The sequence below is a fragment of the Cnephaeus nilssonii genome (genome assembly GCF_951640355.1).
Source record: "Cnephaeus nilssonii genome assembly, chromosome: X".
Lineage (NCBI taxonomy): Eukaryota > Metazoa > Chordata > Mammalia > Chiroptera > Vespertilionidae > Cnephaeus > Cnephaeus nilssonii.
Genome location: NC_137071.1, coordinates 120066600 through 120091064, shown reverse-complemented (window position 1 = coordinate 120091064; position 24465 = coordinate 120066600). Strand labels below are relative to the sequence as shown.

Genomic DNA, 24465 nt, shown 5'->3' with positions numbered 1-24465 from the left:
AACTTTTAGAGAGCTCGCATCACAGTAGCTATTTCATTGGTACCTATAGAAAGACCAAATTTCAAAAGTGAGTGCAAAGCATTATAATGACTAGCCTTACAAACAAAAATCAGGTTGAGAAATCTTACTGAATTTTCTCTCAGCTTCCCTCATGGGTCTTATAGATGCTAATAAAAGCATCAGTTTAATAAGAGAATGGAAAGAGGCTAAGGAGTCAAAAGACTCTTGGATTTTTATTTTTTTTTACAAAAGGTTATTTAAAAATAGGGTGAATAGTGCAAATATTGATAGGAGCAAAAGAAACAGGAAACAGAGCCATGGCCAGTGTGGCTGAGTGGTTGGAGTGTCGTCCCATGGACCAAAGAGTTATAGGTTCAATTTCTGGTCCCTCCTGATCAATGCTTCTCTTTCACATTGATGTTTCTCTCTCTCTCTCTCTCTCTCTCTCTCTCTCTCTCTCTCTCTCTCACCAATTAATAAAATTAAACAAACAAAAACAGGAAACAGAAAGGGAAGGTTCACAACACTTGTCCTAGCAGGGTGGGAATCTTTAGATGGTTAAGAAATGGGATAAGTGGACATTACTGGGATTAAAACCTAAGGTTAGGCAGGCCAAAGAGCCCCCTTTCAGTCCCCCAACATTAAAGGGCCCAAACATGTCCAATCTACCGCATTTTGAAGAAATTTAAAAAGCAGAATGGCAAAAATTGCAATGAGAAACCTGACCAACAATTTCTTGGAGCAGCTGTTTAGGCCAATTTATCAAGTTAAAGATTGACAGAGGGGCTCTAGCGGTTTGGCTCAGTGGATAGAGCATTGGCCTGCGGACTCAAGGGTCTGGGGTTTGATTCCAGTCAAGGGCACATGCCTGGGTTGCAGGCTTGATCCCCAGTAGGGGGTATGCAGGAGAGAGCCGATCAATGACTCTCTGTCATCGATGTTTCTATTTCTCTCTCCCTCTCCCTTGTCTCTGAAATCAATAAAAATATATTTTAAAAAAGTCTCAAAGAAAGTTCATATCAGTAGCCTATGGGAGCTGGTAATGATCATTGAAAAATATTAAAAATAAAGATTGATGGAAGGGCCTGGATACCAAAACCCATTGGTGAATCCCTGACTCAGACTATAATTAGATTGAGAGATCATAAAACAGTATGGTTAATAAGATTATGAAAGTTGTGTTGTTTTAAGTAGGTATTATGTAAAGAAGTTATGCCAACTTTACCTGAATATTTAAATAGGAATGGATATTGTGTCTGGCTGTGGAACATTTCCCCTACCCAGTATTGTAATACCAAAACTTGTTGATTAAGTCTTAATGGAAGCTATAGATAAGATAGTTCATTCACCCAGCACACAGCAGAGTCAAACACAGAATACCAAGAATTGCAGTGGAGGAATTAGGGTAGCTTTATTGCAGGGCACCACACAAGAAGAACTGGAAGCTATCACTTAAAAACCCAGATCACTGATGGCTTACAATTGGGGGCTTTTAAAGGCAAAATATCATGATTAAGCATGAGTAAGAGGTTCAAGGTTGTGGGCTGCGTTGTTGATTGGTCAGTTCTTGTGCAAGCTTCATAATCTCATTTTAGTTCTTGGTGGCATCCTGTCCAGGGTCTTCGTCACGCCAGGTGGTCCTTTCTGCTTAATGATTTCTGCAAGACATCTTGGGAGTGTGAGTCAGTAATGTTATCTTAAGAGCAGAAAAAAAACAGAGCTATATATCCTATGCTTAACGGTTATATTCTTCTATTATCTTAAGCAAAGTATACTTTTACATTCTTCCAGAAACTTACTTTACATGCAGGCCTCCAGGCCCCAGGACATGACTACATTCCAGTGCAACTAAGACTCTTAAAAGAACTAATTTAATAATTTCAACTAAATGCTAAATTTTAGTATACCTATCCTATATAATAAAAGGCTAATATGCAAATTGACCAAACAGTGGAATGACGGGTTGCTATGATGCACACTGACCACCAGGGGGTAGACACTCAACGCAGGAGCTGCCCCCTGGTGGTCAGTGCGCTCCCACAGGGGGAGCGCCACTCAGCCAGAAGCCGGCTCACGGCTGGCGAGCACAGCGGCGGTGGCGGGCCTCTAATTCTGTTATGATTTGCTATCAGTTTCAACAGTTCACAGTCACTTAGTTTTCTTTAGAAATTGAGGTTTTAGTGGTTAAAAAGCCAAATATATGTAATTGAAACTACTAGGAATAATAAGTGAATCAACTTAGAATGCAAGGAAAGTAGTATATATGTTTTCAGTAATGGAAGATATTAGGTATAGAGATACATTTTTTGAGGGAAATTATAAGAAAATAAGTTTGTCCTAAAATAAGTTCATTATGTCTGAATGAGGAAAGTTGTATAAGGTTTGTGAAAAGGATTCTCAAGAAAGGAAATTTTCCGTGTGGTCAAGTAAGATTAGAATGAATTTAAGTAAGCAAATTTAAATACTAAACTTAAACTGATGCAAAATTAATTTGTTTTTTTCTCTCTGTTTAAAGGATAAAGTTTTTATGGATTATTGGTCTGCTCTTCCTAAGATACAGTACTGAGAAAAGTTTTTTGCCAAGAAAAGATTCTATTTTATATCAACATCATATTCTGTATCTTATGATGCCTTAATTACTCAAGAAAACTGAATCATCTCAATAATAAGAACGAAGTTTTGCCCGGATGGCGTGGCTCAGTAGTTGAGCATTGACCTATGAACCAGGAGGTCACGGTTCGATTCTCAGTCAGGGCACATGTCCAGGTTGCAGGCTCCATCCCTGGTGGGGGGGTGGGGGCGTGATGTTTCTATCTCTCTCTCCCTCTTCCTTCCTCTCTGAAATCAAAGGGTATACACACACACACACACACACACACACACACACACACACACACACATACTAGAGGCCCAGTGCACAGATTCGTGCACTGGTGGGGTCCCTCGGGGGATGTCAGACTGCCAGTTTCGGCCCAATCCCCGTAGGCCAGGCTGGGAGACTCCATGGGTGCACAAATCTGTGCACCAGGCCTCTAGTATGCATATAAGATCTTTGATTAATCTCCTCCCGCTGTCCCCCCTGAGATTCATCATTATGTTCCATGTTTCCATGCCTGTGCATTGAGCATCTGCCCCCTGGTGGTCAGTGTGCGTCATAGCTACCAGTCAAACAGTTGCTTAGGCTTTTATATATATAGATATAAAAGAACAAAGTTTTGCTAATAGTTATGTAACCTTTTGTATGTTTTTGAAATCTTTTATTGTCACTTTGGTTAACTGAATAAGTATTCTATATAATAAAAGCTTAATATGCAAATTGTCCCCTCGGGCAGTCACCTTGCAGCTGGTTCCCAGGCACTGAGGGAGCTAGGTGGGCGGGGGGCCCAGTCCTGATCGCCCTGCAGGCAGGATGGTGGAGCAGGTGAGGGGGAGGTACCAGGCCAAGGTGGGGTGCCAGGCGGGGCTGCGGGGCTGCGGGGCTGTGAGGCTGGGGGTGCAAGCTGGGGCTGCGAGCTAGGGCCCAATTTTTGCAGGCCTCCCAGAGGGACCCCACCCATGTACCAATTTGTGCACCGGGCCTCTAATTGTTTCATAACGACCTATAATCCTATTTAAGTCAAGTATTTTAGAACTTCTTAATAATCTGACAAACTTCCCCAAATTCCAATTTTAAATAGAGCCCTTTTCTTGACCTGGAAGTAACTTTGAGGCATTCCAGAGGGCCCCTGGAACATCTCAAAATATTTTTGTTCTCTCTATAAAATAGATATTAAACTGATTAGGCTTATTTGGTATGTTAAATTACATGGGAAGCATTGTGAAATAAGTGATGATAAACTCGTAGGGTATATTGTATGGGTCAAGAATGGCTGTAAATTAAATGAATAGTTGGGATTCTGGGAAACCCAAAACAGCTGCTTGGTTCTGCCAGGCTCCCTGGTAAATTCCTTTTATATATATTCCTTATCCATTATAGTACACTGAAGCTAGATTTCATTTAACTGCCACTAATTAAAGGTTATCGATATGCTCTTATTGTTGTATGTATATTTTCCAGATGGGTTGAAGCCTTCCTCTGCTGCAAGGATGATCCTTTACAGTGGCAAAGAAATTGTTAGAAAATGTGTTTTACACTTGATGTATACCTCCCATGGTCTCTAGTGATTGAGGCACCCACTTCACTGGGTAAAAATCATATGAGCCTTGATGAAGGCCTTGAAAACTTCTTAGAATTATCACTTTCTCTATAACCCTCAATCATCAGGCAAGCTTGAGAGAACTAGCGGAAAAATCAGATTCAAGCAAAAGAAGACTTACTTACACAGGACTGAATGATGAGGATAATTACTGTTTTTATGACTTTTTATTTCATATATAGCTGGTTCTTTAATTTTTGTTTCTTTCCCAGATATAAGGAAATCTTTCCTCTTAAGCTAAGTATGACTTAGAACAATTTGATTAATTATACCCTTTGTAAGCAGAACTGAAACATTTCTATTTTCTCCCTGCTTGATCCCTCCAGAATTCAGAAACTCTCAGTGAGTATTCTTATTTTCATGGTCATATTGTTATCTGTATAAGTTCAATAAGAATCTGTTCTCCTTGTATAGGACACAATTGGAAACTGATTATATTACCAAGGCTTTGACTAGGAAGTCAAATTAGAGAAACATGCACAGACTCAATATGACCAGACAGGTTTAAGGAATTAAAAAATGGACTTATGGAAGCCAATAAAACCCTTTGAAATATTGCCTTGACACCCTGCTTACAAGGTTCCTAGTGGCCTTACCAAGTGAGTAAGGAAGGTCATTTCCTGGCCGGTGCAGAGACTTCAAGATGTTATGGTGACCTCAAGAAGAGAGGAACTCACCCAAATCTATTTGTATTGCAAGCAGTCTGATGGTAAGTCCTTGCCTTGAGAAGTCTTTTAAAGTTCAATCTGAAGATTCCTTATGAAAAATTTCAGTAAAGCAATTTATAAGAGCATCTATAGTTAATTGCTATTCTTGCTGCTCCTATGTAAATAACAGGACAAGTTTATTGAATCTAGACTTATTTTGCAAACAAATTAGTCTTAATTTGACGGTCTTTGGTAAAAATGGGGGGTAATTTTTAACTTTATTTATTTGGGTGACACTGGTTAACAAAACATTACAAATTTCAGGTGATTTTAGAGAGAAAAAATATGTTTCAGTAGACACTAAAATACACATTTGTGGATATCAGATTCTAGTTAATTGTCTTCGAGGTTTTATTTCCCCCCTGTAAACTGGACTGGGTCCTGAATTCTTCTAGTTTCCTCAAATATTTGGCTGTAGCTCTCCAGACTCACATTTCAAATTTTCTTCCTCACTTCTGACTTGGAATCATTGAGAAGTAAAACTGCCCTTTTTCCTGAAGCCTTGCAAACAAAATGACACTAGATGACTTGTAAACTCCCAGAGGAATCTCCACAATAGCTAACATATGGACAATCTTTGTGCCTATTGCAGCAGGATCACCAGAGATATTCAAACTGAAAAATCTATCAGACTGTCACTGCCTGCCTTCACTCCATCAAAAGATGTTTCAATCCTGACATCTAGAAATCTTGACTGGCTGCACCCTTGGCTCAGAAACTTTTATAATTTGCTGCAATCATTAACCATTGTTTTCTGTTTGTTTCCATGGGCACGCCTCTTATTAATTACCTGATTGCTTGCATAATACAGGCCTAGTTTTGGGAGCCTACCTGCAAGACAGCCTCCTGAAATGAGGCACAACTGTTAACTGAACTGACCTAGTCTCAAGACTGAGACTGGTTTAATGCAACATGGAACACTCTGTCAACTTAGCTTCTGAAATGTGAAACTCTTATTTGAAATTTCACATGTGGGAGTGTGGGGGAGCAAAATTTGTCACTCCAAAATATATCTCTTTGGCATAAGGATTACTTTAGGCTAGTTCTTGTGGCTAATCTAATAATAAAATTAAAATGAGGCAGATTAACAGGAAAAAAACAAATTAAAGTTTAATAACATTCATACTTCCTGTATACATGGGAGAGATCCAGGAAAAGTGAGTAACTTGCCTAAATGGTGGAAGCCACCACCTTAAATACCACCTTCAGCTGAAGACAAAAGACCTTGGGAATGGAGAGCCACTTATGGGAGGTTACCAGGAAAAGCAAACTAAACAAGTATAAGATTGTTATGAAGATTTAAGCCCAGGCCAATAAATCTATTATTAACAGTTTCTTCTACAGATTTCGATATCTTCTTCCTGGCACAGTAAGGGAAAGACCCTTACATCTGTAAGATTTCCCTTATAAATGTAAACTTCCTTTCACAAAGGGTAGCTTCTATAGTGTAACCTCCTCTCTAATTCACTCTGGAAGGCTGTTCGAAAACCGAATCATTTTTTCCTTTTTTTCCCATTAGAAAACATGTAAATTGAATTAATCCATTCCAGACTCCCAAATGATTCCCTGTTTTAACCTTTCTTATATACAGTACATGTCTAATGTACTGTTTAATCTATAAACACTTTATTTTTTTAAAATATATTTTATTGATTTTTTACAGAGAGGAAGAGAGAGGGATAGAGTTAGAAACATCGATGAGAGAGAAACATCGATCAGCTGCCTCTTGCACACCCCCTACTGGGGATGTGCCCGCAACCAAGGTACATGCCCTTGACCGGAATCGAACCTGGGACCCTTGAGTCCGCAGGCCGACGCTCTATCCACTGAGCCAAACCCGTTTCGGCTAATCTATAAACACTTTAAAAACAAAATACATGAAATGTAAATGAAAATTTAGCAAAAAGGAAGTGGAATGTACAGTTAAAAATGCAGCAACAACAGCAAAAAACAAACAAAAAAACCCCGAAAATATTCATAGCATTTTATGAAAATCCAATACTCTTTCATGATAAAAACACTAAAGTCAGTATAGAAGGGAACTTCTTCAACACACACAAAAAGTATTTAACACTCAGCTAAACTCACAGCTAACAACACACCTAGGCAGTGAGAGATGGATGCTTTCCTCCTAAGATCAGGAACAAAACAAGGATGTCTGCTCTCACCACTTATATTCAACATAGTACTAGAGAGTCCTGCTGTAGCAGTTCATCAAGACAATGAAATAAAAGGCATCCAGACTAGAAAAAAAAAAGTAAACTATTTCTCTTTCCAGATGACATGACCAAGTATATAGAAAATCTGGAGGAGTTCAACGTGATTACAGAACAAGATTAAAAATCAATTCTATTTCTATATACTTGCAATGAACAATGTGAAATGAAATTTATATAGACACAATTTTATTTACAATGGCATCAAAAATAAAATATTAGGAATGAAGCTATTAAGAGTTCAATATTTATAATCTGAAAATTAAAAAGCATTGTTGAAAAAATGAAAGATTAAAATACATAGAAAAGTATGTGCTTATCAATTGGAAGATTAACATAAACATACTTAGTATTGTTAAGATGGCACTGCTACCTAAATTGATCGACAGATACAATGCAATCTCTATCAGAATCTCAGCTGGACAAAAAGAATCCCAGCTGATTTATTTGTAGAAATTGATAAGCTGATTCAAAAAATTCATCAGGAATGCCTAGCCAGTTTGGGCACAATTCCTGGTGAGGGCACATGCCCAGGTTTGCAGGTTCAATTGCCAGTGTGGGGCGTGCAGGAGGCAGCCGATTGATGATTCTCTCTCATCATTGATGCTTCTATCTTTCTCTCCCTCTCCCTTCCTCTCTGAAATCAATAAAAATCTATTTTTTTTTAAATGTATAAGGAATTGCAAGAGATCCAGGATATCTAAAACAGTAGGAGGACTCACACTTCCTGACTTTAAAACTTATTTATAATACAACAGTAATCAAGACCTTGTGGTACTGGCATAAGGATAGACATAGATAAATGGAATAGGATTGAGAGTCCAGAAATCAACCCATGTATCTATGGTCAAATGATTTTTTTATGAGTGCCAAGAACATTCAATGGTCTTTTCAAGAAATGGTGCTGGGTCACTGGATAGCTACAGACAAAGGAATGAAAGCAAAGCCTTATCTCATGCCATATATAAAAATCAACTCAAAATGGATAAAAGACCTAAATGTAAAAGCAAAAACTATAAATCTCTTGGATACATTTAGCAATGTATTCTTAGACATGATACCAAAAACATGAATAACAAAAGGAAATAAATTGTACTTCATTTAAATTAAAACCTTTTGTGCTTCAAAGAATACCAACAAGAAAAGTAAAAAGACAACACATAAAATGGGAAAAAATATTTGCAAACCATATATCTGATAAGGGTCTAGTATCTAGAATATATAAGGAACTTACAACTGAAAAATCAAAAAACAAACAACAAACAACACAATTTAAAAATGGGTAAAGAACTGGAATAGACATTTCTCCAGAGATGATAATACAAATGGTCAACAAGCACATGAAAAGATGCTCAAGGACATTAGTCATTAGGGAGGTACAAATCCAAACCACAATGAGATACCACTTTACACCTACATTTAAGAAAAGAAACAGATGTTGGTGAGGATGTGGAAAAATTGGAACCCGCTTACATTGCTGGTGGGAATGTAAAATGGTGTAGCTGCTATGGAAAACAGTTTGCCAGTTCTTCAAAGAGTTAAGAATAGTTTTACCATATGACTCAGCAATTCTACTCCTAGGTGAGAATACTCAAAAGAATTGAAAAATAGTTACTCAAATCTATTCTATGTACACCCATTTTCAGAGCAGCACTATTCATAATAGCCAAAAGGTAGAAAATGCACAAGTGTCCATCAACAGATGAATGGATTAATTGTATATACATACAATGGAATGTTATTCAGTTCCCAAAAAGAAGTACTGATACATACTACAACGTGGTTGAACCTTGAAAGCATTATGTTAAGTGAAAGGAGCAAGATTGTATATCATATGATTCTATTTATATAAAATATCTAGAATAGCTAAATCCACAGAAACAATGCAGTTTGGTGGTTTCTAGGGGTTGCAGGAAGGAGAGAATGAGAAACATTTGCTTAAGGAGTATGGGGTTTTCTTCTGAGGTGATGAAAATATCTTAGAATGATATAAAGGTGGTAGCTTCACAACACTGTTATTGTACTCAATACCACTGAATTGTTCACTTTAAACTGGTTAATTTTATGTTATGTGAATGTGGAAACAACCCAAATGTCCACCAAATGATGAATGGATAAACAAAATGTAGTATCCTATATAATAAAGAGCTAATATGCAAATGGTCGTCGTGCCCTTGCGCCGGGGCCAGGGGACCTGAGGCTGTGCTCCTCGTCCTGCAGGGCTTGATGGGGGTGGGGCCGGCCGGGTCTGGGTCTCGCACAATTAATTTCAAGGTGCGTGCGGGTGGGCGGGGACTTGACTCTGGGTCCCGCAGCGCGCCCAGACTCTGACAGGAGGAAGATTTTCATATATATTTTACTAATTTTCTTTCATCTCTGACACTTCTATTATAGAGGGAGGGCAAATAGCAATATTAAATTATTTCCTCTAATTAATTCCCTTTTAATGTGCACGAATTTCATGCTCTGGACCACTAGTAACCATATAATGGAATATTATTTAGCAATATTCAGGAATGAACTGACACATGCTACAACATGGATGAATCTTGAAAACATTCTAAGTGAAAGTAGGCAGTCACAAAAGGCCACATATTATACGATTCCACTGATAAGAAATATCCAGAAGAGGCAAATATATAGACAGAAAGGAGATCAGTGGTTCCCTGTGAGGGTAGGGGTCAAGGGGGAATGATGGAGAGTAACTGCTAACAGGGATGGGTTACTTTTGGGGGTGTTTAAAGTGTTCTTAAATTAGATAGTGATGCTTGCATAACCTTGTAAATATACTAAAAGCCACTCATATAAATATCGTATCATGATATGATATGTGAATTATGCCAATAAAGCTGTTACAAAAGAGAATAAAAGGGAGATGAGAAGGGCAAGATATTAGGCAGACATTATCCTTGGTTTGTTGAGAGGGAAGGAGAGATAAATAGCTAAAGAGGAAGGCTGGGTCAATGGGAAAAAAGCAAGGGAGTGATTACCATAAAAGTCGGTATAGTGGTTACCTGTGTGCATATGAGGAGGAGGGGTAGGACCTGGAAGATAATACATAAAGGACTTCTGAGTGTTGTCAGTTTTGTATTTTTTAATGGTACAATCAAATATTACTTATTATTTATTAGAGTTGTAAAATGCTTTGTAAATACTTTCCCTTATATTTGTTACAAAGTATACTTTCTGATCACATTTTAAATTTGATACTAAGGCAGAATTAAGTTTCTTTAAGCTAAATTAAGTAATATTTCTTTAAATTTTTCATAAAAATTACTATCTTGCTGAACAGGAATTTGAACCAGACTTACCCACATATGTATGTATGCTTCTAACTTGATCTGACACTTAACTTTTTGCATTTTTCCTTTGCTGTACTTCAGTCCCTGTCGTAATTTGGAATACAAAAGGAACTTCCAGGAAGGACATAGCATTACTTTAAATATGTAAAAATAGGAATAGAGTCATCAGTCAGTGACTAAGGATAGCCAAATTCAATTTTGCTGGTTTAAACTGTTGAATGTCCTGTCCTTCAGTGAGATCACCATTTGGCATTCAATATCGGGGATTATGGGCAAGGTGAAAGGAAAGGCGAATGCTAATAATGAATCAAGGCAGTAACTGAAGGAGACTTCGTTTAACTTGTTTTGTAATAAGATCAGTGCTTCAGTGACTAACCAAGTTGTAGTGACAGGAGGAATTGCACGTTGCTTGGGAGATGCATAATGATATAGGAACTGCCAAAATTATTTTCATTTATCATGAATTCTAGAAAGAGAACTTTTGATCAGAATTATCACATTCCTTGGTTATCATTAACAAATCAACAAACGACAAGTGTGGGAGAGGATGCGGAGAAAAAGGAACCCTCCTTCACTGTTGGTGGGAATGCAGACTGGTGCAGCCATTGTAGAAAACAGTATGGCGTTTTCTTAAAAATTTAAAAATGGAACTGCCATTTGACCCAGTAATACCACTTCTAGGAATATATCCCAAGAAACCAGAAACACCAATCAGAAAGGATATATGCACCCCTATGTTCATAGCAGCACAATTTACAATAGCTAAGATTTGGAAACAGCCTAAGTGCCCATCAGCAGATGAGTGGATTAGAAAACTGTGGTACATCTACACAATGGAATACTACACCGCTATAAAAAAGGAGGAATTCTTACCATTTGCAGTAGCATGGATGGAATTGGAGAGCATTATGCTAAGTGAAATTAGCCAGGCAATGAAAGAAAAATACCACATGATTTCACTCATTTATGGATAATAAAGAACATTATAAACTGATGAACAAAAAGAGATACAGAGGCAGAGAAGCATCAAACAGACTGTCAAATTACAGTGGGAAGGCTGGGGAGGGGGGGGAGGTAAGAGATCAACCGAAGGACTTGTATGCATGCATATAAGCATAACCAATGGACGCAAGACACTGGGTGGGTGGGGTGAGGGCATGTGCTGGGGGGTAGGGGAGGCCGGGGGAAGGTTAATGGGGAAAAAGGACACATATGTACTACTATTTGTAATACTTTAAACAATAAAAAAAAAAAAGAAGAAAAAAATTATCACATTCCTTTTTTCCTCTTTAAACACTATTTGGTTTTTAGGGAATATAGCACTTCAGTTTCACTGGAAATCCCAAATGGAATCATACTGCATAATTGTAATCAGAAAAAAAAATAATGTGTAAATAGCACCCAAGAAAGACTTGTAAGGCTGCTTTACCAAGTTTAAATACAACTTTGAATCTCTAAGCAAATCCATAACTAATCCTCTTTCTCTGCTTCCTTCCCAATAGTCATACCTAATTTGTATTGGAACTTTAATTCAAAATTCATAAACTCTTTGTATAATTGGGAAAGAGGAATTTTAGTAGGTTAACATGTAATGGGCCCTGTTTGTGATTTTTTTTATACTATGCTAAAAAGCAAAATAGGACCTGGGTTGGATATATAGCTTTTGCTCCTTACCTCAATATTGTGTGTGTGTTTTTTTGTCTTTAATAGTTGATGGTCAATATTATATTAGTTTCCTGTATGCAGCATAGTGGTTAGACATTTATTAAACTTACAAAGTGATCAACCTGGTAAATCTAGTACCCACTCCCACACCATACATAGTTATTACAATATTATTGACTATACTCCCTATGCTGTACTTTACATCCCCGTGACTATTTTGTAACTGCCAATTTGTACTTCTTAATTCCTTCATCTTTTTCACCCAGTTCCTTAAAGCCCCTCTCATCTGGCAATCATCAAAATATTCTCTGTTCATCATTGATGTTTCTCTCTCTCTCCCTCTCCCTTCCTCTCTCTGAAATCAATTATATATATATATATATTCTCTATATCTATGAGTTTGTTTCTGTTTTGATTATTCATTGCTTTTCAGATCCACATATTAAGTGAAATCATATGGCATTTGTCTTTCTCTGAATTATTTCACTTAGCATAATACGTTTTAGGTCTATTTATCTTATTGCAAATTGTAAGATTTTATTCTTTTTTATGGCTCAGTAATATTCCATTGCATATTTGACCATCTATCAATGGACACTTAGGTTGCTTTCATATTTTTGTCTCTTGTTATAGACTTTGTTTTATAGTCTATTTTGTCTGATATAAATATTGTTACTCCAATATTTAAATTGTTACTCAAAACTGGCAATAATTACAGAAAAATAAAATATTTTTATTTATCTGGCTAAGAGATCGAGAGGTGATATGAGGCTTACATTTAAAAAAATATTTTTTTATTGATTTAAGAGTGGAAGGGAGAGGGAGAGAGATAGAAACATCAATGATGAGAGAGAATCATTGATCAGCTGCCTTCTGCACACCCCTTACTGGGGATCAAGCCCACAACCCAGGTATGTGCCCTTGACCTGAATCGAACCTGGGACCCTTCAGTCCAAAGGCCGATGCTCTATCCACTGAGCCAAACCAGCCAGGGTTATATTTTAATAGTTATTTCATCAAGAGTTTAGGGCCCCCCATTGCCCTTATAAACTGGTTGCAAATTATTTGATTCTTACTTATTAAAGAATTTTAATTCTGTCTGTGACACAAGTTCATTAAAAATACATATAAGTGCCCTGACCGGTTTGGCTCAGTGGATAGAGCGTCGGGCTGTGGACTGAAAGGCCCCAGGTTTGATTCCGGTCAAGGGCATGTGCCTTGGTTGCGGGCTTGATCCCCAGTGGGGGGCGTGCAACAGGCAGCTGATCAATGTTTCTCTCTCGTTGATGTTTCTAACTATCCCTCTCTGTAAAAAATCAGTAAAAATATATTTAAAAAATACATATAAGCAAAAAGAAAACTCACCACACAGAAATAAGCACAGTTAAGTTTTTGATGTATATATGTATACACACATGCACGCAAACACACAATTTGGGATTTTTAAATTTTTTTTTATTGATTTCAGAGAGGGAGAGGGAGATGGAAACATCAATGATGAGAGAATCATTGATCGGCTGCCTCCTGCCCGCCCCCTACTGGGGATCAAGCCCACAACCCGGGCATGTGCCCTTGACCAGAATCAAACCCAAGACCCTTCAATCCACAGGCTGACGCTCTATCCACTGAGCCAAACCAGCTAGGGCACAATTTGGGATTTTTATCGTACATATGTGAGCTGATACTAAATATGCTTTGTAACTTATGTTACTTTACAATATGGAATGAACATATTTCTATGCATTTGTGTGAAACTTCCTAGTTGAAAAATAGACCTGGAGAATGGGTCAAAATACAAAATCCAGTAAGATGCTGGTTAACAAGGCAACTATCTAAAACAAAATTCCACCAGATGATTAAAAGCAAAATGAAGAAAAAAGATACATCAGAATATGCTAACAGAAAGCAGGGGCCAGATTTTTACTATCAGATAAAAAGAAAAGAATTCAAGGCCTAAAGTACACAGGATAAGGTCATCTGCGAGAATGTCTTTGCTTTCAATGCATCATCACAAACTTGTTTTTACTCTTCTTATTTCTTCTCCAAGCCTTTCCAACTCATATACGCCTCTTAGCATTTCTTCAGGGTCCAAATGCCTAATGGGAGTGTCCTCTTTAAATGCCTGGACAGGTTGAGTCAGCCTGCTTCTAAGGTTTCCTTCTGCTTCCTGTGGTACATAAGGGTGGTTTTCCTTGGCCTTTGGCATGTTCTGTGGCTTTCCTTCATTTTCTTCACAAGACTTTTGCATGTTGAGTATTTTTCTATTATTTCCTTTTTGAATAAATGAATCCTGCAGGGATCCAGTGGATTTTTCTCCTTCCTCCCTCACTCAATTTGTGTCACGCCCAAAAGACCAAATGTCCTAAAAGGATCTGGGGCACTTTCCCAACTTTTTTTTTTTCCATTTCCATTTGCCTGAAATATCTTCTTGTATTCCTTTATTTTCCATCTGTGTATCTTTTGATCTGAAGTGGTTCTCCTGTAGGCAGCATATGGATGGGTCTTCTTTTCTTCTCCATTCAGCCACCCTGTCTTTGGATTAGAGCATTTAATCCATTTACATTTAAAGTAACTATTGATAGGTATGTTGTTATTGCCATTTTATTATTCAAATTTGTATCCCCTTTTTCTTCTTCTTAAAGAAGTGCCGTTAACATTTCTTGTGATGATGAACTCCTTTAGCTTTTCCTTATCTGGGATAGGTCTGTATTTCTTGACCTGGGTGGTGGTTATTGCAGGTGTGCCTATATAATTACTTATACTGAAAAATTGTGCTTTATGCACTTTCCTGGATGTGCATCTTTCCATCTCAGTAAGTGGCACCATCTTCCATCTGGTTACTCAGGTTAAAAATTTTGAAGTTACCTTGACTTTTCTCTTTATCTTATACCCCGTATCTAACTAACCAGAAAACCTTGTCAGTTTTACTTTCACCCCTTCTCACCAGCTGGTTTGATCCACTATCATCTCTCACCTGGACAAAGGCAATAAGTAGCCTTCTAACTAATCTGTCCCCTTCATCCTTTGACCCTCCTGGTTTGGTTTACTTTCTCCCTAGCAACCAGGTTTTTTTTCTCCTTTGACTTGAAGGTATTTCTTAATGAGATAAATGTAGACACGTAACAGATACTCCAATTAAGATATAAAACATTTCCTCTGTCCCCCCAAAGTCCCCAAATGATCCTTTTTGGGGGGTTAATCCTCACCCAAGGATATTTTTCCCCCGTTGATTTTTAGAGAGAGGGGAAGGGGGAGAGAGAGAAAAAAAACATCAATGTGAATGCCTCCCATACTCTCGCCACAAATGACCAGGGCTGGGGATGGAGCCTGCAACAGAGGTAGGTACTCTTTGTGTTCTTTACTGGAATTGAATCCATGACCCTTCAGTCTGCAGGCTGATGCTCCAACCACTGAGCCAAACCAGCTAGGGCCAGAAGGATCCCTTTTATTTTATTTATTTATTTATTAAATTTTAAGGCCAGTTTATTAAGTTCATTGATGAAAGCTTTCAGAAGAATATTCTCCTGAAAATTGTTTTTTTCTTAGAAAAAAAGAAAGAAAAATCAACACCCTCTCAGCATAGCCACAGATGCTGTAGCAGTCTAAGCCTCTCTTCAGGGGATGGTCCATCAATTGGTCAAGTCACTCTCTGGGTCAGGAGTATTGTAGTATGGATTATCCTCATCATCCTCCAGCTCCAAGTCATCTATTTCCTGGGACAACGACTCATCTACCTCCACATTGTTTCCAGCATCCTCCAAGAACTGGATATCAGATATGTCAAGATTGTGATCTGTTTCAAATAGCTGTTTCCTACTTATTTATTCCTGTTTGGGTTTTTTTTCTTTCATTCTTTTTAATTTCTAAGAGTTCTGCATCAAACTTGGCTTTCCAACTTAAGAAATTCTCAACTGTAACAGGAGTGCAATGAAATAATTGCTTTTCAGCTTCTTCTTCTGCTTTTTTGTTGTTGTTTCTTTTCTTCTTCTCTTCTAGTTTTTATTTGATCTACTGTTTCATTTAATTTTTCTTGTACAGCTGTCACTAAAGTAAAGATCATCACCATACCAAGGTTTTCTTCTGCCTGTAATACTAATAATTTTAAGTTGCTTGAGATAATATTATCTCCTAGATTTTCCTGGGAGAATCTATACTAATAAAAGGGTAATATGCTAATTAGACCAGACATCCATCTGGACATCCTTCCAGACAAGCCATGGTGGCGGGGGCTGAGCAGAGGCAGTTAGGGGTGATCAGGCTAGCAGGGGAGAGCAGTTAGGGGGATCAGGCCAGCAGGGGAGAGCAGTAGGGGCAAACAGGCCAGCAGGGGAGAGCAGTTAGGGGGATCAGGCCAGCAGGGGAGAACAGTTAGGGGGATCAGGCAGGCAGGGGAGAGCAGTAGGGGCGAACAGGTTGGCAGGGGAGAGCAGTTAGGGGGATCAGGCTTGCAGGGGAGAGCAGTTAGGGGGATCAGGCAGGCAGGCAGAGAGGTTAGGGGCGATCAGGCAGGCAGGCAGAAGTGGTTAGGGGCGATCAAGGGAGCAGGCAGGTGAGTGATTACAGCCAGCGGTCCCAGATTGTGAGAGGGATGTCCGACTGCCTCCAAGGGGTCTCGGATTGGAGAGGGTGCAGGCCAGGCTGAGGGCCTCCCCCCCTGCCCCCGTGCATGAATTTCATGCACTGGGCCTCTAGTATTTCATAAAGAGGGACTTCATCTGGATATTTCTGACCATATGTAAACTTGAGGGTAGTCTGGACAGTTTCATCATTTTCTCCAGCCTCAGATATCACAGTAATGGTGAAGCTAGGAGAATTTTCTGATAATACTATAAAGGAGTCGGGGTGGATGGACTCCAGAGCCTCCAGCTCCTTGGGCTGCTCCTCGCCGTAGTTTGTCATCATTGCCCTCGCTGCTGCCCATGGATTGCCCAGACACCCAGGCGGTGCGCCATAGCTGGGACCACAGCTGCGCTGGGAGAGTGGGCGGTGGCCAGGCTGGCACAGGAGCAGAGTCCCCGGCTGGGAGGCCCAGGGCCCCCAGAAGGATCCTTTTTAAAGCCAGTATCAGATCATGTCATTCCTCTGCACAAAAGCTCCCAGCGGCTCTCCATCTTATTGAGATAAGGCTGTAAACAGTCTGCACTGCCCCTCCCCCATTATTTGTTATCTAATCTTGGAGTTCTTTCCTCTTCCTTGAGTCCACTCCAATTATATTGCTTCCTCACTGTTCCTAGAACATATGTCTGGTACTTTCCTGCCTCAGGGCCTTTGCACATGATTTTATGGTTCTTTTCTGGAATGCTCTTCTGCTGTATACCTGCTTTGTTTAGGTCTCTGCTCAAATGTCACCTATCAGAAGAGGCCCTCCCTCACCATTCTAAATAAAATAACCTTCTCCACACCATTGCACTCTTATCTCCCTACATTGCTTTATTATTTTGCATAGTACTTAAGTCAATTTGATATTATGTATCTGTATGTATAAATCTGTTACTGTCTCTCATGGAATTTCTATGAGAGGAGGAACTTGAGGGCTTTTGTTATGGCTCTATCTCCAGTGCTTAAATCAATTAGTACCTGCCCATATAGTGAGTGCTCAAAACTATTAAATTAATATCCACAGATTCTAGTTGGTTTACCATCATGTCACCTGGACCAGTGCACCAACCTAACCCATCTCCCTGTTTCATGTCTGGTTCCTTCAATTCATTTCCCACACCAAAAGATTATCTTTATAAAATTCAAATCTGATCATTTCACTTTCTTTCTTAAAACCCTTTGAAGGCACCCTTTTGCCCTTCAAAGTCCTTAACATAACTTGCAAGGTGTCTGTTCTTTGGCCCTGACTACCTGGCCACTTTGCCTTTTCCCTTTAACCACCCTAGACTGTTTTGAGTTCTGAGCTGAAACCAGTCTCGTACTTCAGGTCATTGGAATATACTTAACTCTCTGCCTGGGATATTCTCTTTCCCACCAGGGTCATTTCCTACGGGAGACTCCTTTGACTTCAGACTAGGTTAGCTCTTTCAGAGTCCAGCTGCAATCTCATCTCTGCTGGCACACTTTTTTTGTAAGCATGAAAAATATCTTGAGTACACCATTGATTTATGTACTTTTGTAGTGTTATTATCCCTTTAAGGATCTGCTGCCTGGCCAGTGTGGCTCAGTGGTTCACTGTTGACGTATGAACCAGGAGGTCACGGTTTGATTCCGGTTCAGTGCATATGCTTGATACCCTGTGGGGGCATGCAGGAGGCAGCTGATCAAATTATATTTTAAAATACATTTTTATTGATTTCAGAGAGGAAGGGAGAGGGGAGAGATAGAAACATCAATGATGAGAATCATTGATTCACTGCCTCCTGCATGCCCCCAACTGGGGATTGAGACGGCAACCTGGGACCCTTTACTCCACAGGCCGAGGGTCTATCTGCTGAGCCAAACCAGCTAGGGTTAAAATATTTTTTTTAAAAAAAAACTATACTAGCCGAAACCAGTTTGGCTCAGTAGATAGAGCGTCAGCCTGCGGACTCAAGGGTCGCAGGTTCGATTCCGGTCAAGGGCATGTACCTTGGTTGCGGGCACATCCCCAGTAGGGGTTGTGCAAGAGGCAGCTGATCGATGTTTCTCTCTCATCGATGTTTCTAACTCTCTATCCCTCTCTCTTCTTCTCTGTAAAAAAACAATAAAATATATTTAAAAAATAAATAAATAAAAATAAATAAATAAAAAATAAAATAAAAAAAACTATACTAAAAAAATCTGCTGAATGCTTTGGATTCTAAGAATAATGTTTATTTGCATATATTTTGGATATTCTCTTAAGATTCACAGACAGGTATTAAAAAAACATGTGGAATAGTAGACAAATGTTATCTTTCTCCTCTTCTCTCAGCTCTTTAACTTCTTGTGTGCTCTTGCTCTGGGGAACAGGACCTGACCTTTCTGTTCCCCTCTTCCTCCCCCCAGGCAATTAGTTTACCTTTGCCTTTCCCTCTCCTAAGTGCCAATTGCCTTTCTTTTTATTATTATTATTTAAAAAATATTTTTATTGATTTCACAGAGGAAGGGATAGGGAGATAGAGATAGAAACATCAATGATGAGAGGGAATCATTGATCAGCTGCTTCCTGCACACTCCCCACTGGGAATTGAACTCGCAACCTAGGCATGTGCCCTGACCTGGGAATCAAACCATGACCTCCTGGTTCATAGGTTGATGTTCAACCACTGAGCCACACCAGTCGGGCCCTTCTTTTTATTTTTTAATTTATCTTTATTGTTGAAAGTATTACCAATGTCCCCCTTTTGCTCCCATTGGCCCCCTCCAGGCCCTCTCCCTGCCCTGTTCAGGTCTTCACCACACTATTGTCTGTGTCCCTGGGCTATGCATGTATGCATATAAGTTCCCTGGTTAAGCTCTTCCCACCCACCCTCTATCCCTACCTTCCCTCTGAGATCCATCAGTCTGTTCTATGCTTATGTCTCTAGCTCTATTTTGTTCATTAGTTATTTTGGTTCATTAGATTCCACATGTGAGTGAGATCATATGATACCTGTCTTTCTCTGACTGGCTTATTTTGCTTAGCATAATACTCTCCAGGTCCCTCCATGCTGTCTCAAAGGGTGCAGCCACGATGGAAAAACAGTGTGGAGTTTCCTCAAAAAATTAAAAATGGAACTGCCATTTGACTCAGTGGTCCCACTTCTAGGAACAGATCCTAAGAATTCTGAAACACCAATCAGAAATATTATATGCACCCCCATGTTAATAGCAGCACAATTTACAATAGCTAAGATCTGGAAACAGCCCAAGTGCCCATCAGTAGATGAGTGGATAAAAAAGCTGTGGCACATCTATACCATGGAATACTATGCAGTTATAAAGAAGGATCTCTTATCCTTTGAGACAGTATGGAGAGACCTGGAGAGCATTATTCAAGGGCCCTTCTTTTGTTTCCTGAGCCTATGCAGCCCAGTAGGCTCACTTCTATTATCTTTGTAACTTTCTACATAAATGTTCTCTTATAATTTGAAAAAAAAAAGACCAATTTTTGATATGTGCTTTTAATTCCATCCTTTCTCAGTTCTAGCTACCTCCTAGAACTTAGTCATCAGCAGCATTCTTTCCCTTTCTTCTTGTTTTCTCCTGGACTCTTTCTCTCAGCTTATGTTAACATATAACAATTCAATGTATATCTTTTTATTTTTCCCCTCAGAAACATAACTTTACTATTTAGCCATAGTGTAAAAAATCTAAAAAATTTTCAAGAAATTCAGAAAAGTCCAAAGAGAAGAGTAAGCAAATCCCTAGACTCTCACCATCAAAATTAAGCAATGTTCCCATTTGATGACTATTACTTTATACATTTTTTTAGTCACTGTATATCTTTTTCTATAAAGCTTTATTCTACTCTTGAATAACTTTTTTAGCATAAATTCTCAGGAATATTTATTTAAAATTAACCATTTTAATGATTATTTTGTTACTCATTGCCATATTTCTTGCCATGATACCTTTTTTAAATAGAATTTATTGGGGTAGCATTGATTAATAAAATTATATAGGTTTTGGGTATACAATTCTACAATACGTTTGTATATTGTATTGTGTGTTCACCACCCCAAGTCAAGTCTCCTTCATCACCATTTATCCCCCCTTTACCTTCTTCTACCTCTCCCACCCCTCCATGATACTGTTAATCCTTACCCGAGGATATTTTTCTATTGATTTTTAGAGAGAAACATCATGTAAGAGAGACACATTGATTGATTGTCTCCTGTACACCCACTGACCAGGGCCAGGGATGGAGCCTGCAACCGAGGTATGTGCCCTTGACCAGATTCTAACCCGGGATCCTTCAGTCCGCAGGCCAATGCTGTATCCACTAAGCCAAACCGGCCAGGGCCTTTTAAAAACACTCTCTTCCTTTGCTCCTGTTTCTCCATTTGCCTCTACAAGGTCTTTTTTCCTGTTTCCTATTTGGCTCAGTCTCTTTCTCTCATCCCTTAAATGCTATTTCTGTGTGATGCTTTCTTTATTAAAAAAATATCATTGATTTCAGAGAGGAAGAGAGAGAGAGAGAGAGAGAGAGAGAGAGAGAGAGAGAGAGAGAGAGAGAGATCAATGATGAGAATCATTGATCGGCTGCCTCCTGCACGCCCCCTACTGGGGATCGAGCCTGCAACCCGGGCATGTGCCCTTGACCAGAATCAAATCGGGATCCTTTAGTCCGCAAGCTGATGTTCTATCCACTGAGCAAAACCAGCGAGGGCCTGTGTGATGCTTTCTTAAGCCCTTTTCCCAGGAGGCTTCTCAAGTATCTAAGGCATCTCCACTATACTTTATACATTGTTACAGAATGTTTCACATTAATACATTGAGAAGCGTACAGCATCTCTCCTATGGTTTTCCTTTTAAAAATGAATAATTTAAATTTAATAATAAGGAAACATCAGACAAACCAAAATTTGGAGGTAGCTACAAAATAACTGGCCAGTACTCTTCAGATGTGTCAAGGACATGAATGACAAAAGAAAGACTGAGAGTTCTTCCTGAATAAGAGAGACATCACAACTAACTGCAATGTGTGACCCTGGATGGCATTGTGGTCCAGAAAGAGGACATTAGTAGAGCAATTGATGAAATTTGAATAAGGTCTGTAAATTACTTAACAGCATTGTACCAATGTTAATATTGCAATTTTACTAACAGAATGCAGTTATGTGTGTATAAGAGATCTGTTTACTACAACTTTTTATTTCAATGCAATCCCAATAAAAATTCCAGCATGTTTTTGCAGTAGTTGACATGATGAATCTAAATTTTTTACGGGAATGCAAATAAACAAACAAACAAAAAAGTTTCACATTGTGAGTTTATGTTTCTGAACTCCTCCAAAGCTGGGATTGGGTTTATCCTGAGAGAGCAACCCAGTGCACTTTTTTCTTGTACTCATCACACCTGTCACTGATGTCTAGCTCCATGAGTACAGGGGCTGTGTCCATTGTTTGCTAATATTCCTTACCCTGACACAGAATAGCTGCTCAAAGAATATCTTTAAATGGATTAATTAAAAAATCCTAACCCACAATTTACTCTTGCATTTCTTTCCTGGGATCAGCCCAAATTCTAGCCAGATCAATAAAAAATTTACTAATCATTTGGCCTAACTGGCTTCCCTACCTCTTGTCATCCATCTCCCTGCCATCTATCTGATAGTCTGCAACAAATTTTTTTTAAAAAGTCTGATTTTGTTCCCTTTCCCAAAACTCTGCTATATCCCCATTACCAACAGAATATATAGTCAAGCTTCTCAACTTGGATTCAAGCATTTGGTTCCAATCTCCCTCTTGAAACCTCTCTGGGTTTATTTATTAAGGGCTTATTATATGGCAAGCACTGGGCTAATTATAGGAGTTCACAAACTAGTTGGGAAGACAGGTATCTAGATTAACTTTAATAGGGGGTGATATTACAGGGTCTGTGACTATACAGTTTCAGACAATGCATTATAAATACTAGATTTTTGCCCTCTGCAGGTTCACAGGTTCAGTCTACAACTGCAATGTCCAATATGGTGGCTACCAGCCACATTTCAAGTGCTCAACAGCCACATGAAGCAAGCAGCTGTCATATTGGACAGCAGAGCATAGATCATTTCAATTATCCATGGAAAGGGTGGTTAGTGTAGATGTTTCAAAGAGAGCAAGGGCCATTTCCCATACATGCATTCTGTGGTGCTAGCCACTAGTCAGTCCCCCAACCCAAATCTCCCACTCACCTTCCCCCCAGCCCACCCCCATACCTTGGCTGGGGTGTATTATGGCACAGGCTCCCAATAGAAATAATGCATGAAAGTATTTTTGCAAACCATTAAGTGATACAGAAATGTGATACAATAAATAGATTCAGTTCTTCCTTTCACCACAGTTTTGGTTATTTCAAGCAAATTCTAGCTCTTTGCTCAAATTTCTCCCATCCTTGTAATTTATGCCAAAGAGTTCTGAAAAGTTACACACAGGCAGCATTTATACCAGGTAAAAATACACATTATACCTACCTTGATGCTTTCACAAGCCATCTATCCAGGAACCTACTTCATCACCTGCCTTTTCCTCTGTCATTTTCCCTACAAAGGAAGGACACAAATTAATATTTCCAAAATATTTATTTTGAAATTGGAAAATAAGGGGAAAACTAAGTAATGGGAATTGGACCCGAATCGGGGTTTTCTGGAAAATCATAAGTACCATCCTCTTCTGCATCCTGATGCTTATCCAGTTTGGCAATTAATTCTTTCGCTGGATTGAAGACGCCATTGGTCTGCTGGTCACAGACGTAGCAGCGCGGGGTCGTGCGGAAATGCTGCAGTGCACAGCTCTCGCAGAAATAATGCCTGCACTTGGTGACGACTGGGTTTTGGAAGGACTGGCGACAGATGAAACATTTGAATGGTATTTCCTCACTATCGCTTCCCACTTCATAGTTTTCATCTTCATAGACACCATAGCGACCCTCATCAAGCTCACGTTCGATCTGCCACCCATGCTTGTAATCTGATCGGTCATGGAGGAATTTGCAGCTGTCTCCGAAGCCGCAAAAGCCAGTCTCCTTATAGTCCTTACAAATGTCGGGCTGGTAATCCCAGCGCACGGTGGCACGTAGATGCTCGGGAGCTCGGATGGGGCCCTTCCGCACCATTCCGGAGGAAGCATTGCCCATGGATGTATCCTTGGGTTTCATGTATTTCTGATAGTTATTGATTCCCCGATAGATCTTGTCATCTTCCTTGCCTCTCAGCTCCTCCTGGATCTTCTGGCTGCGCTCAAAGATGGCTTGTGCGTCACGCTCCTTTTCTGTGTCTAGTTCGTAGACAGCAGTCGCCCCCATATCCTCTGGCCCCACGGGTTTCGCCGAGCGGGTGGACTTGTAGACCACACGGAGAGTCTCAGCCTCATTACCCTTCCCATCCCCCTCCTCCTCCTCCTCGCTACTCAATTCACAGTAAACCACCTTCTGTTTACCACTGCCACGGGTCTTCTGTATCATCGGATTGTGGGTCGCCCGCTTCTTTTCGCGGCGAACCACAGTGCTGCCTTCTTCGCTGCTGCTGCTGCTGCTGTCTCCGGGCTCCGGGTCGCAGATCGGGCGCTTCCTGCGGCCTACAGGCCCCTTTCGTCCAGGCTTTTTGAACAGGAAGGTGCATACCTGGTCCGTCGCCTTTTCAGGGGAAAGTTGTTCTGCCATTGTGCAGCCCCGAGCTCCGAAACAGATGCTTCGCCGAGCACCTGGAGCAAAGTGCGCCCGGGCAGCTGGAGTACGCGGGTGCGCGAGTGCGCCACTTTAGAACCCTGCGGGCCACCGTCGTTTCCTCCGG

At 39.7% G+C, this 24465-nt stretch overlaps 1 protein-coding gene and 2 pseudogenes across 4 annotated transcripts; all 3 read right to left on the bottom strand.

The window, feature by feature from the left end:
• Window positions 1-273: 273 nt before the first annotated feature.
• Window positions 274-24461, bottom strand: RNF113A (ring finger protein 113A). Of its 2 annotated transcripts, none has more exons than XM_079764715.1 (3): window positions 23339-24461; window positions 23149-23217; window positions 274-1669 (listed from the first exon to the last, which is right to left on the bottom strand). In XM_079764715.1, the coding sequence occupies exons 1-2, from the start codon at window positions 24333-24335 to the stop codon at window positions 23159-23161; spliced, it is 1056 nt and encodes a 351-aa protein (XP_079620841.1). In that variant the 5' UTR covers window positions 24336-24461; the 3' UTR covers window positions 274-1669; window positions 23149-23158. The 2 variants fall into 2 exon arrangements, with proteins under 2 accessions (XP_079620841.1, XP_079620842.1); XM_079764716.1 differs by having other exon boundaries at window positions 274-1658.
• LOC307096290 (transcription elongation factor A protein-like 8) lies at window positions 13618-15148 on the bottom strand (annotated as a pseudogene). The gene has a single exon. The product of its transcript is annotated as a transcription elongation factor A protein-like 8 (transcript).
• LOC307096390 (RWD domain-containing protein 1-like) lies at window positions 15385-17509 on the bottom strand (annotated as a pseudogene). The gene is made up of 2 exons: window positions 16768-17509; window positions 15385-16234 (listed from the first exon to the last, which is right to left on the bottom strand). The product of its transcript is annotated as an RWD domain-containing protein 1-like (transcript).
• Window positions 24462-24465: the final 4 nt, after the last annotated feature.

What these genes read in the sequence shown, in the direction of transcription:
- RNF113A (XM_079764715.1), bottom strand. Translation starts at nt 24,335, where the DNA reads ATGGCAGAACAACTTTCCCCTGAAAAGGCGACGGACCAGGTATGCACC. An exon ending in TCAGGATGCAGAAGAGGATG is followed by an intron (nt 23,218 to 23,338) that starts GTACTTATGATT and finishes CTTCCTTTGTAG; the next exon opens with GGAAAATGACAGAGGAAAAG.